Below are 13,987 nucleotides of genomic sequence, written 5' to 3' on the forward strand. Positions count from 1 at the left end.
GGTACCAGCTAAAAATTAGAGCCGTTCTTTTAGTTTGGCACAAATTTTAAAGCAGCCCCTACAGTCACAACAGATACTGAATTGATTTTGATCTAAATAGAATTAATTCATTTTTTAAGTTGCATCTCAGGTACAGTGCCTGAGTGGATACGGACTCTGTAACTCGCTCCGTTAACCCTTTCTTCTCTTCCAACCGCGGGAAAGTATCATCTGCGGAGTTTTTCCGTGCGAAGCTTTTAATCTGGCCCGTTCGTTTTGAATTGGACGGACCAGATCAGATCTTGCCCGAATTTAAAAAAAACTCAAAATTTGGTGAACCCTTAATCCAGTCCGTTCGATCCGAAACAAACGGACTAGATTAAAAGCTCCGCACAGCTCCGCATGGAAAAACTCCGCAGAGGATAGCGTTCCTCCAACCGTTCTCTCGCAGTCTCGCCTCCCAAGCTCCGCTACCACCGTGAGACATGAGCCGCAAGCCCGCAACCTAGTCCTCCCCAATCTTGCCCTTCCTCTCTCACGAGCTCTTGCTAGGAGATGCAGAACTGGCTGACATGAGAAGAAACCCTGGCAATGGTGGCGCTGATCGGTACAGAGAAGAAACCCCTCCATCTGACCACTCTGCCTCCGCATAGGTCGCAATCAGTCGCCTTTTCTCCGCCTCCGCCTCCGCCTCTATCGGACCATGTCGCCTCGCACCTCCTAACAATCGTCCACGATTTCAAAAGGTATTAAGTTAATTTCTCTGTCTCTCACATTCCAATTGGTCTTAGATGTTCCTTAGTTCACCTTCATTTATCTACATCATTCAATAAACCTGGCCTCATGCTTTACAAATGGAAACTGGTACCTTAATGCCTAAATTGTCCTCCTTTGTGTGTGAGTTCTATACTGATATTTGATAGTTACGAGAAGGAACTATGGTATGGGTTTATTAATAAGCTTAACTGGTACCTTATTACACTTGACTGATGTCCAAACTTATGCTCTTTCCTCATGGTTGTCCTCTAGATGAATAACAAGGGAGTAGATTTTTATAGTTTTTGAACAATGTAAGAGAAGTATTGCATATAATTATTGTGATAGCTTTCATATTTTGCATGTGCATTCAATAATGAAATTAAGTTTTTTCATGGCAGAAAATGATGTTTTTCTTTTCCTTTTCCTTCATTTGACATTTGAGCTTGCAGTCAAACATCACGAGGCGCATAAGAGAAAAGGAGAAAGAACATGATGTTGCAAAGATTGAGCTTTTGAACCTTTAACCTCTCTCATATTGCTCATATTGATGAGAGAGTAAAATCTTGTACATTCTTTGCCTTTCACTATTTTGGGTCTAATTCAAGGATTAAAATACTGCTCCACACTAAAGTTCCAACTTAGTTTTAGTTCTTTTCAATTTAACCAAGATTACCCTTATTTTTAAAACATACTTGTATGCAATCTTGTTTAGGGTGGGGTTGTGAAAGCAGTATTGTATTTATAAATTAATGCATATCAGTTGTTTTTTCTTTTTTTATTTAGAAGTTTCAGTTTAACTTTTTTATCAAAATGAAGGGGAGAAGAAATTCTCACAGACAGAGAGACTATGAGTCAAACATAAACAAGAAGAGAACAGAGATATTCAGTTTGAGCGGAAGATAAAAGCATTGCATCAGGAGAAGGACATCTTAGCAAGTGATTCAGATGACAGGGTCAAACTTAGGTTGAAGAAACATGAGCTGGAGATGTACAAGAGGAAGCTAAAAAAATTGTATGTTTATATAGAATTTTTGCATGCATTCACACCCTAGGTGTGCATCAGATTAACATGCAGAATAAATTACTGTGCTGATGTCATTGGTAGTGGTCCAGATGTGATTAAAATAAGAATGTGTACTGAGATTATGAAATGGATTGTTTGGGTTTGCATATCAGTCTACTGGTAATGTATTTCAGATTTTAGGTTTTGTGTGAGCTATATTTATTCAATGGCATGTAAAGGTGAAAATTATAACTTTTTTCAGTATATCTTCGAATAAATTCTTCTTTAAAAATTAACCACTCCAATCATTAATTCAATTCCAAATCATTTTTTTCGACTCTATTCTATTAAAATGAATTGAACTCTTGCTATACCTTGTTTCCTATCATACCCTAACTAAGCATCACCAAACTACTGACTGTACTTTTTTGGGAGTTGGTGTGCAATTTTGGTGTTCACTTATCTAACATAGCACAAACTTGTAAACGGATAAGATACTGTTAAACTCATTTTGTTTGAGTATAATTTTATTTTTCCAACTATTGGTTTTGTATTTCATAGAAAAATCCAACCAATTATAATTTATAATACAACACTCACTAGTCCATGCCATTCATAGAAAAATCAAGGGAAAATTTCCAGTGTGCCCATCTAAATTTTAGAAATAGCCAATTTCCCCATTAAAATACTACAATATCCAATATCTCCATACAAATTTAACATGCTTTCTTCTATCCCTTTTTAACTATTTAATATTATATTTTATTATTTCAAAAATTAAAATGACTAATGTACCCTCAAATTTCAACTAGACATGTCCATTTCATACCTATCACATTGAGGACTCACGCCATTGTTGAGGATGGTTTTCTAATCTCTCCCTCTCTTCCTCTCTTTCGTGTTCGCATTCCCATTCTCATTGTTAATTACCTTAATTGATTTGAGGATAGTTAATGTTTGATTGGTGCCTACAAATGAAGTAATTTTATATTCTGAAATGGCTCATCCTTATCCAAGTCAATACGATCTGTTTCGTTCATTTATTCTAAAGCAAAACATTTTTTTCTCACAAGTGTAGCATTGAAATTAGGATATATAGCAACAGATATACTAAAACAACAAACGATATAAGCTATTACTATTAGGATTTGTTTATGGTTGCATAAATTGGTCGCTTACATTTGCACTTCAACGTGTTTGGTATTGCAACAATCCGACCAGTAAGTTTCATGTCTCTCTCCACCTCCTAGCTGACATGGCAATGATCTGAGATGACAATGTTTATCCACTTCAGACGCAACACCTTCACAGACTCCGAGTGGGCACTGGCCATGCCAACCCGTCTATCTTTAACCTGACTTCCCTCAATACCCGGCTGTGGGCCCGCATAGCAAACAATACCAGGTTTGCCAGAATGGTGCTAACAACTAAGCACTATGGGTCCATGACAGGTTCTGTCTTTGGCCGTCGGCTTATACAAACTATTTGATGGAGTCGAGCCTGTGGCGGGATGGGAATGGGGATGTAGTTGGAGATTTGGCAGTTGCCGCGGAGGAATTTAGTCTCAAGCTCGAGTTGTATATGTCACCGTGGAACCGTTATGAGCCGTGCTACGACAACACCCGGGACTACAACGAATATTACCATAGACATATCACATAATTACTCACAAGGTTGATTCTTTAAGTATCAATTTTAAATTTGATTTTAGATCAGAAGCTGAATTCCTTAATGAATCAGGTTTCTTCACAACTAATTTCCTCATAGGCCGTTGTTTGAGCTAATTTTAATTTATGTCTATATTCAAGTTGACTTCGTCTTATATATTCAAGGATGGTGTTGGCATCAAGGGATGTTTGTAAGTTCATTTTTGTGGAAAAACATTGATGATGTAATTTTCATTTTCATTTTGACAATCAGATCGCTACGTAATTCTCTAATCCAAAACTGATTCTCATTTTAAAGATTGGATATGTGAACTCAACTTTTTCTTTTATTTAATGGGGACAAGAAGAGAAAGAGTATCGAGATAATGAGGAAGAGAGATGAATTTGAGGAAGGAAGAGGACATTTAGAATTAATGGACATGTTTATTTAAAATTAGAGGGTATATTGGTCAATTTAACTTTTAAAATAATTAAATAAAATGTTAAATAGTTAAAAGGGGATAAAAGAAAGAATTATAAATTTGTATGGGTATATTAGATATTATGATATTTTGATGGGAAAATTGGCTATTTCAAACCTTCTTTGAACAACGCCGACTAATTACAAATGCTCTTTCCATCCAAGGCCAATTTTGTCATATGTGTAAATAGAACTGGTTGATAAAATGACACTGGATAAGAATAGCAGCTTGCTACTCTTCTAATATGTGCCTATCTCTCTCTTTAAAAGAGGAGGAGAGAGAGGGGGAAGAAAAAAGGTAGAGAGAGAAAGAAGAGAGAGATAGTGAGAATAGCACAGAGAGCACTGAATTTGAATAGCAGCAGATTTCGTTCCAATGACACTTGCCATCCCAACTGACCAGGGGCATTTTGGTCCAAAGCAACTTTTCATTCACCTTCATTTTTTTTTTTTTTTAATATTGTAGAGTATTTAGAGGGTATAGTACCGACATATATATTGTGTTTTGACAATTTGCACAATATTAATTTCTTTGCTTTTCTTATATTATGCAGGTCTCATGTTTAATATATAATTGGCAACAATTGTCGCTGGCATCAGGCCTACTGACCTTCAAAATACTGTACACACTGGAAGCACAAGCAGTCAGCTTCGGTGGGATCAAATTGACATGGTACTTATACTCGTTTTCACCTCTTGGTGTTTATTTTCAAATTGGCATTCAACTGAAACATAAATTAGTAACGTCAGTGCTTACATGCATAATTATGGCAAATCATGTCAAACGAACACTTAAATTGCAGTGAGGGTGAACTGAAGCATAATTCAGGGTAATAGCATGATAGTCATCAACTGCTAAATTGAAGCTACCAAAAAAAATTATGCATGTAAACGTATCCAGAGGCAGACCTACTAAAATTTTGCTTGTACACACGGTCGACTCACATCACTACACATGCTAACTTTGCTCTTAAATTTTTTATAAAATTTACATGTAAACGTATCCAGAGGCAGACCTACTATACAAGAATGGGGTCAATTGACCCCCATTTTTTTCCCCAAAAACTAGTACTAAGAATATACTTCTCTTATATAAATTATAGTAAATTGCTAGGGGTACAAGAAATTGACCCCCGTAAGTTTTGTAAATTTTTACACTATTGACCCTCATTCTTTAAAAAAAAAAAATTGTGTATAATTTGTGAGATTTCTAGTATTTTATAACTTTTTTTAATAAAAAAAGAAATAAAAAACTCACATGTGACACTTCTTATTTTATACTATCTTTATCACTCACAATTCTTATTAAAAAAAAAAAATTGACTCCCATTCTGTGAATTCCTGCGTTTGCCTCTGAACGTATCAAATCAGTTTCAACAATTTGAATTAGTTGTTTAAATCCAATTCAATAAATATTGAAGTTAAGTCTATATGCGCACCATTTTGTAAATGATTGTCATTATACTGATACTGACTATCTTCTTATAAGTAAAGCAGAATTAATGATGTATTAGGCAAGGAATACATCATTGCCAGCCTATGGCCAAAAGTGATACCCATCAATTTACCTACCTGTTTTCAAAGTGAAACAAGTATGAATACTTGATATTTGCCTTAACAAGCGCATTTGAAAAGTGCAACTTTTGAGACTTCCCTATGTGGAAAAGTCATACTTTCTGTCTTTCGCACATGCCTTTGATTGGAGCGTGACGATGCAATCCTGATTCAACCCACACAAATCCAACTGTTCAAAAGAGATCTGGTGTAGGAAAACAGGTATTGACTGTCCTCGGTGAGCTCAACAACATCTGATTTAATTTCTTCTATCCGAAGTCCGAACAGAGAGAGTAGAATTCAGATCCAGTGCAACACCTGATCGGGTAGAATGAGATTTGAGTCGTTGGTTTTAATCTGGCACGAATCTCAAAACCAACACTCCTGTATTCCAAATAAACACCGAATTGAATTGACAGAATGACAGCCACTGTTAAGATTTTTTTTAAAAAAAAAAAAATTGAGTTTGACCGACCGAACCTGTTATTCCTACACAACCGTTGATCTTCGATCAGATTCACGCTTGGGAAACCTTCTTCCTTGAGATTCGCACATGGTAAAATCTGAACGGGTATGATCGGAATAACAACAGATTTATTTCCTGATGGAAATTGGTTCGACCGTGAGAATAGATCTACTAGAGTACGTATCCTCTGAGACATCTCAACTTTTGCGTGACCGACGTGTCCGGTGTCTATCCGGGGGTGATGTAGGGGGTCAGTAGTACGTGTGCTTTGAGATTCGTGCAGAACGTATTTAAACGGTTGAAATTTTCCATAAAGTCACGCAAATTTTGAGATATCTCAGAGGATACGAATTCGTCTACTAGGGCCGGTAGTGAGGAATAATAACTCTCAGGTAACAGAATATTTCTTTCTAAATTGGAACCGTCCGATCAGAATTCGGGTCGGAAATGATTCTTCAATGTTCGTGTAGATTCTGTTTGGACGGTCTTGATTCAAACTTAAATATTCTGTTATCTTAGGAATGCGGATTTAGGTAGTGAGGCGATACTCGTGAGAGTATGAAAGAACAACAAATAGGCACCAATCCATTAATGCAAGGTCAAGTAAAAAAGACCTAGATAGATAGATGCGTGCCCCAATTCCCCGCTTTGAAACCCTAGCTCGTAAGAGACGCAAGTACCCTGCGCCTCCTCTTGTGCTCTCTCCTCCTCCTCACTCGATCGATCGAGATCGACGAGAAGAGCACCACCAGGAGATGAGTGCTGGTAGAGCAACGCCTCGTTACGCACCTGAGGATCCATCTCTGCCTAAACCATGGCGAGGTTTAGTAGATGGAAGCACGGGTTACTTGTACTACTGGAATCCAGACACGGATGTGACGCAGTACGAGCGACCCTTACCGTTGCAAGAACAGCTCCCTTCTCCACCTCCGTTCCCGCAATCCGCTCGCCGGGGAATCTCCTCGGCTGCCGTGGCAGCACCGGATCGCCGCCGGAGAAGAAGCTACTCCCCTGATGAAGCTGACGATCGGTACGCACCTCGCGTCAAAACCTTTCATCAGGTATTTTTTTTTTTCGCTTCTAGTTTCATATTCACAATAAATTTGTTCAGTGTGAAAAGCATTGGAGGCCTTTGGATGGGGGGATGTGGAGCAGATTTATAGTATAGTATTTATAAACAATGTTAGATCTGATATTGGAGTGAGGCTATGGTACTATGCATAGCGTGGATTGGCCTGTACTATGGATCAATATCTTCGTTTTTAAAGTTCAAATAGTTGATCCAAACTGTTCAACACGATCTCCATATGAAAATGTACTTCCAGATTAAATTATATATATTTTTTTACTATTTTGTTAGATAAGTAGAAAATCACTACTTCTTAATGGTCTATAATTTTTAGATCAAGTGATTTTCTATCTACCTAAATAGTAAAAAATGTAAAATTTGATCTACAAGGACATTTTCATATGGAGATCATGTTGTTCAGATCAACTGTTTGGACTTTGAAAATGGAGATATTGATCCATAGTACGGACCAATACACACTATGCATAGTACCATAGCCTCACACTTGATATTATCATAATATTGTTTGATCTATACCATCAAACTTCCTCATAAGTACACTATTGATCAGATTAGAAGTAGGAGCTGTCACCAAAATGGAAAGTAATGTAGGATAGACATTTAGCATACACCATAACCCTTACTCTTAGAATAGTGTTTATGGGAGAAATGTGTGTGAAATATATGGTTTATATTAAGATCATGTAGGATTAAAATTTTGATAATAGGGAGGAGGTAGTAGAGGTGGCAGCATGGATGTGTATGGTCTAAACGATGCACGGGATCCTAGAGCTGTATCTATTGGCAGCAGGAGGGATTATTCGACAGGGGTAGATGCCGGGTCTGCTGAAGTATACCGTCAGCGGCATGAGATTATTGTTATTGTACGTATCTTGTACTTGTATTTTTGCACTTGTTACATATTCCATAAAATGGATTTACCAACACTGGAACTGGGTTCTACTGGTCATCTCTGTTATGAATGTTGGCTCTAAGTAAGAAGCTCAACTTAGATTTATGAGTGAGGCCACGGTATTGTGCATAGGCATATTGGTCTGTACCATGGATCAATATCTCTATTTTCAAAGTCCAAACATCTACATATGAAATTGCACTTGCAGATCAAATTATACATTTTTTATAATTTTTTAAGATAGGTAGGAAATCACTTAGATCTAAAATTTCTAGACCATTCAAAAGTAGTGATTTTCTACCTATCTAAAAAAATTGTAAAAAAAATCTTAAAAATGTAAAATGTAGTACATGTTTACACAAACATTTTGTTGAAAGGTTCAGATTGACTATTTAATCTTTGAAAACAAAAATACAAATCCGTAGGACAGACCAATGTGCAATATGCATAGCACCATAGCCTCACTCTAGATCTATTGTTGTTACATCAACGAGCAACATGTTTAAATGCTATGCATTTGTATGTATTCATTTTAATTTTATCGTATGATTTTTCTTAATATTTAGTGGTCTTAATAATCTTTTTTTAGGGTGACAATGTACCTGCGCCATTTCCTACATTTGATTCTGCTAATTTACCACCAGAGATACTTAAGGAGGTATTTATATTTCTTGCATTTTGCTGCTCCTATCTTTCAGTAGCACACTAAAAACTTCAATCTATTATTCTTATCAGTTTCCTTTTTTATTGTTTTGAATTGAAGTTTTATGGTACAGTCAATTTCGATTATAGCATTTTATCCTCTTTAACTTTAATTATACCAGATAATATCAAACCAATATGCCTGTCACATTGACTCCTTATCCTAGATTATAATATTAAAATAAATAAATATATATATAGGCTGGACGAGTAATTCTGTTGAAATTATCTTCGCTGTAAAATTTGAGTTCTTTCTTTTTCATCTTTCTTTTTTTCTCTTTTGCATCTATGTCAGTCCCAGGTGCGATATTTGCTCCATGATGGAGCCAATGTCGTACAGTTCAGGATGGCCCCATTCACTTTGGGTCCGTGCCTGGCCTGTGCTTGTGGGCCTGCCTTGACCTGATCTGCTGGGATTTGTATCTGTGGCCAATTGCGCGGCTGTGGAGTTAACGCTTATACCCCCCCTGCAATTTTTCCTGGTCAAATTGTCGGCCCATTAGTAACGGGTTGACAAGGATTGAACTGACCTGCCATACACGGGTCATAGTTGATCCCAGTTTCCTGCTTCGATGCCTAGCTCCTGACAGTTGGGCTGCATATCAGCACAACTGTCGGGTTCTATACTACATGCCACATGGAAATGTATTGTATATATCGTGGCATTTCTTCCTGCTTGAGAAATGCTACTTCCTGACAATCACGGCTCACGTCAGTATGAGTGGGGTCTAACATTGAGTACTGTTAGTTGGCATTTCCACTCAAAATGGACCCTCTTTCATGCAAGCCGCTGTCATGCGGGTCCACCAAACAAAGAGAGCCTTTTCACAACTGCTATGATGTGCGTTCTGGCAAACAAAATCACACCTTTTTCCTTGAGGAGCTGGTAACTAACTAACTACTTCTGGAACATACCACAGCACAATTGTACCTTTTCCCTTTGTTTATATTCTTCTATTTAAATTAAATATTCGATTATCTGCATGCAATGTACATGATTTTATGTGTTTTTTTTATGAATTTGAGCAGTTACTCCAAGCTGGGTTCCCATATCCAACTCCAATCCAGGCACAGTCATGGCCAATTGCTCTTGAGGGCAATGATATTGTAGCTGTTGCAAAGACGGGTTCAGGCAAGACCCTTGGATACCTCCTCCCAGGATTCATTCGCATTAAGCGGTTGCGCAATGACCCTAGAGTGGGTCCCACAGTTCTGGTTCTTGCTCCAACCAGAGAGCTCGCCACTCAGATTGAAGCAGAGGTTGTGAAGTTCAGCCGATCTGCACATATCTCTTGCACGGTATTTGTTTGGTTTTCCCCGTTCCAAATTTAGTACATACCATTCACTGTAAAGTGCTAGTTGCTGAACTTCCAACTGAAACCAGTGTTTATATGGTGGTGCCCCAAAAGTACCCCAACTGAAAGCCCTAGAACGCGGGGTCGACATAGTGGTTGCGACACCAGGGCGGCTATGGGACATAATGGAGATGCGACGGTTGAGCCTTCGCCAGGTGTCTTACCTTGTGTTGGATGAGGCGGATCGGATGCTGGACATGGGTTTTGAGCCTGAAATACGAAGGATCATAAAGGAGGTGCCACAGCGCCACCAAACCCTCATGTTCACTGCCACCTGGCCCAAGGAGGTCCGTGCGATTGCTGGGGATCTGCTTGTGCGTCCTGTCCAGGTCAACATTGGCCGTGTTGATGAGCTTGTAGCCAATAGTAACATCACTCAGGCAAGTCTATTACTCTTTCAAGCATTACAAACGAGTTGAGGTTTTCAAATGGTCGGTATGTAAAACCAAATTAAAATAGTCAAACCAAAATTTTATTCGGTTCTCAAAAATCTAACCGAACCAATTGAATTTAACTTGTCAACCGAAAACAACTAAGAAAGTTTCGGTTTAATTGGTTGAACAAAAATGAGAGATTAAATTTCAAAAGGGCAAAACTCAATACATACACAAATACATTTAATAATCATGGAAATAAATATTAAGATATTTATCAGTCAATCCGAAATAAGAGAGATTAAACTGAACTAAATATAGAAAACCGAATTAGTTCAAGTAAATATCAAGTAAATTTCGGTTTGTTTGGACTGATATAAGCGAGACTAAACTGAACCAAATATAAAAAAAACCAAAGTAATTAAAAAAATTCAACTGAACCGAACCTTTTAAACCCGAAAACTGAATCATTTAATCCAAAATTTGTTAGTTCCGTTGAAAACCAAATAGACCGGATCAAATGAACACCCCTACAAAGGAGTTATGAAGTGATGGACGACTGGTTCTAATATAAAAAATGTGTACGCAGAATGTGGAGGTTACAATACAGACAGACAAGTTAAGAAGGGTTGAGCAGATATTGAGGTCGCAGGAGAGAGGGGCGAAGGTGCTGATATTTTGCATAACTAAGCGCATGTGTGATCAGCTGTCCCTCAATCTGGTGCGGCAATTCCCAGTGGCAGTGATTCACGGGGACAAGTCCCAAGGTGAGAGAGAACGGGTGCTCAACCAGTTCCGTTCTGGACGCACCCCAATCCTTATTGCCACTGACATTGCTGCTCGTGGTCTTGACATCAAGGATATAAGGTAAAAAAAATAATTTTATTTTCTAGAGACTCCATATCTATTTTCTTAAATATCAAGAGCCAATTGAACAACCATGGTAGTGATGTGCATATAACTGATATTGAAACTTAGAACTGAGATTTTCAAAGTTTTATTTTTTAAAATGTAAATTTTTTGGGCTAAATTCTGCTTATATCTGGAAGATTATAAGAAAAACACAAACAAAAGTTGCAAAGTAAATTGTTTAGTCTTCGAGTTAATCTCCAGTTTAAAGGAGTTCTGTTTCATATCTGTTTTTCTTCGTTAATCTGCAGTTTAAGGGGTTTACTTTGTTCAGACATGGACATTTTTAAAAGTTGCTCCAAATATATTCTTCTTCCTCATCTCATTTCTGTTCTTTTTTCCTAATCTGTGTGTGGTATTTGGCAGGACGGTGATCAACTATGATTTCCCTACTGGAATAGAAGACTATGTGCACCGGATAGGCCGTACCGGTCGAGCCGGTGCAACTGGCGTGGCATACACCTTCTTCTGTCAGAAGGAAGCAAGATTCGCCAAGGATCTCATCAAGATCCTTGAGGTGGCTAAGCAGCGGGTCCCACGTGAGCTGAGGGCACTTGCATTGCAAGGTGGCGGTGGCAGGAGGCCAGCCCGCCCCATTCGTGGTTGGAGACCTGTTGATACTCCTACCAACAGAGCTGCAGCTGGCGGGCTTGATAGGGAGAGAAACAGTGACTATCTTTCTGGTAGAGGCAGGGCACCTGAGCCTGTTGTTGGGAGATTTGACAGTGATCGTCGGTCCCATGTTGGTTATGATTCCCGTGCTCCATATGCTAGCAATGGAAGGTATGTAGTAAATACATTATTTATAACTTGTGTTTCATAGGGCGCATTGATCTGGATGCATTAATATGTTGGTTATAGCATATGATGAGATTACATTTAGAACCAGATCTGAAAGGTCCTGGAAGTCAATTGGTTCTTTTGTCTTTGAATTTTGGATTATTTTTTTTAATATGTTTATAAATCTATAGGACGTTTAATTTTGTCAAATCTGGACAAGGGCAAAGTAGAAACACTTGTAATAACAAAGTCCATCTCCGTGTCTCTAATGAACTGTTGAATTTGTAATACTTTATAACAGGTATAATGGAGTTGATGTGGGAGATGAGAAGGGGCACAAGGTTGGAGACAAGGTCCTTCGTGAAAAGGATAGCAGCTATAATCGGTACCGCAGCCCTAGCCCTAAGCGGGCCCGCCCTGATTACCCACCTCGTAACATCTGTAGCCCTCAGCGGGCCCGCTCTGACTATCTTTCTCGTGAAACACGTAGCCCTAGCCCTAAGAGGGACCGCACTGGTTACCCACCCCACAACAATCGTAGCCCTAGCCCTGAGAGGGACCGCACTGGTTACCTACCCCGCAACAACCGTAGCTCTAGCCCTATGAGGGACCGCACTGGTTACCCACCCCATAACAATCGTAGCCCTAGCCCTAAGAGGGACCGCTCCGATTACCCGTCCCGCAACAACCGTAGCCCTATCCCTAAGATGGACCGCACTGATTACCTACCCCGCAACAACCGTAGCCCTAGCCCAAAGAGGAACCGCACAGATTACCCATCCCGTGATAATCATAGCCCTAGCCCTAAGAGGAACCGCACAGATTACCCACCCCGTGACAATCGTAGCCTTAGCCCTAAGAGGAATCACACAGATTACCCATCCCGTGACAATTATAGTTCTAGCCCCAAGAGGGACCATTCTGATTATCCATCTCGTAGCCCAAGGAAGTCACGTGCTAGTTATGAAGATGCCAATAGCCGCAGTCCAAGCCCTAACCCTAAAAGGTCACGGGACCATTCACCTTCCAAAAGTAGAAGCGGTACCCATAGCCTTAGCCCTGATATAACCCGTGACAGTGCTAGCCCAAATCCTAAAAAGTTACGTGGCAATGTCAGAAGCCGCAGCCGAAGCCCTAGTCGTGAACGGTCCTTGAGTCACAGTCCTAGTCGTAGCAACAGCCCCTATCTGAGCCGAAGCCGCAGTGCCGGTCGTGATCAGTCTGTTGACCAAGCAGACTCATCGCTAGTCTCTGATGTTAGGCATGCTTCTGTCTCGCCTCCTGAAAGTTCTCGAAATGCCAATTCTCACAAACAAGGGTCACCATATGGATACAGTGATCAAGAGAGAGATGCCAATGGTGGTAATGCTGGGGATAATGAGGGAATTGAAGGTGAAGAGGAAGAGGAAGAGGAAGAGGAAGAGGAAGAGGAAGGAGAGGAAGAAGGGGTTGATATACTAGCAGGTGTTGATTAAAGGGTAGTTGCATTTTGAGTAGTTTTTGTGCTTAATTATTGAATTAATGTTACAAAGAATTTTGCTATTGGTGAATGTGCTTGATCTTTGATTAGATATAATTGGTATGGATTTTTGTAATCTGTTTCTTATGTATATTACCGAATCCCTCAATATGGCGACACATTGTTTCTTTCCACTGGAGATGAAACCAAGTATTGAATGCAGATCTGGTTAAAACTTTCATTTGTTGGTGATATGTGACAACTATCATGAAAATTCTCAAACCAAGTATTGGGCCTCTTTAATATTCGCGACAAAGCAAACAGGCTCAATTTAAACTCAAAATTTGAGTCACTTTAGTTGATATGAATTCAATACTATCTTAAGCAAATGTGCATGAAAATACATATGCACTTTTCTGTTTCCGGTTAGGGTTGCCAGGTAAAAGAATTTAAAAGAGTAATTTTGACTCCATGTAGCACATAAATCATATCGAAATGCAACTGTGATTTCACAGTTCGAGTGCTGCAGAAGTCAAAA

At 39.1% G+C, this 13,987-nt stretch overlaps 1 protein-coding gene and 1 long non-coding RNA gene across 3 annotated transcripts; both read left to right on the top strand.

Moving 5' to 3' along the window:
- The first annotated feature begins 418 nt into the window (after positions 1-418).
- On the top strand, positions 419-4,522 carry LOC144549659 (uncharacterized). The gene is made up of 3 exons (XR_013509753.1): positions 419-725; positions 1,137-1,750; positions 4,423-4,522. It is a non-coding gene; the product is annotated as an uncharacterized LOC144549659 (long non-coding RNA).
- Positions 4,523-6,463: 1,941 nt separating this feature from the next.
- On the top strand, positions 6,464-13,630 carry LOC144549249 (DEAD-box ATP-dependent RNA helicase 14-like). Of its 2 annotated transcripts, XM_078297971.1 has the most exons (8): positions 6,464-6,949; positions 7,686-7,841; positions 8,460-8,528; positions 9,602-9,871; positions 9,957-10,307; positions 10,891-11,168; positions 11,577-11,993; positions 12,292-13,630. In XM_078297971.1, exons 1-8 carry the CDS (start codon positions 6,515-6,517, stop codon positions 13,463-13,465), a joined length of 3,150 nt encoding a protein of 1,049 aa, XP_078154097.1. In that variant the 5' UTR covers positions 6,464-6,514; the 3' UTR covers positions 13,466-13,630. The 2 variants fall into 2 exon arrangements, with proteins under 2 accessions (XP_078154097.1, XP_078154098.1); XM_078297972.1 differs by lacking the exons at positions 6,464-6,949; positions 7,686-7,841; positions 8,460-8,528 and adding an exon at positions 8,936-9,458.
- The last annotated feature ends 357 nt before the right edge of the window (positions 13,631-13,987 follow it).

Source organism: Carex rostrata, chromosome 35, assembly GCF_964058835.1.
Source record: "Carex rostrata chromosome 35, lpCarRost1.2, whole genome shotgun sequence".
Taxonomy (NCBI): Eukaryota; Viridiplantae; Streptophyta; class Magnoliopsida; order Poales; family Cyperaceae; genus Carex; species Carex rostrata.

Coding starts and splice junctions, on each gene's coding strand:
- LOC144549249 (XM_078297971.1), top strand. CDS start 6,515: ATGCGTGCCCCAATTCCCCGCTTTGAAACCCTAGCTCGTAAGAGACGC. Junction 10,308..10,890: donor CCAATAGTAACATCACTCAG/GCAAGTCTATTA, acceptor ATGTGTACGCAG/AATGTGGAGGTTACAATACA. Junction 11,994..12,291: donor CCATATGCTAGCAATGGAAG/GTATGTAGTAAA, acceptor ACTTTATAACAG/GTATAATGGAGTTGATGTGG.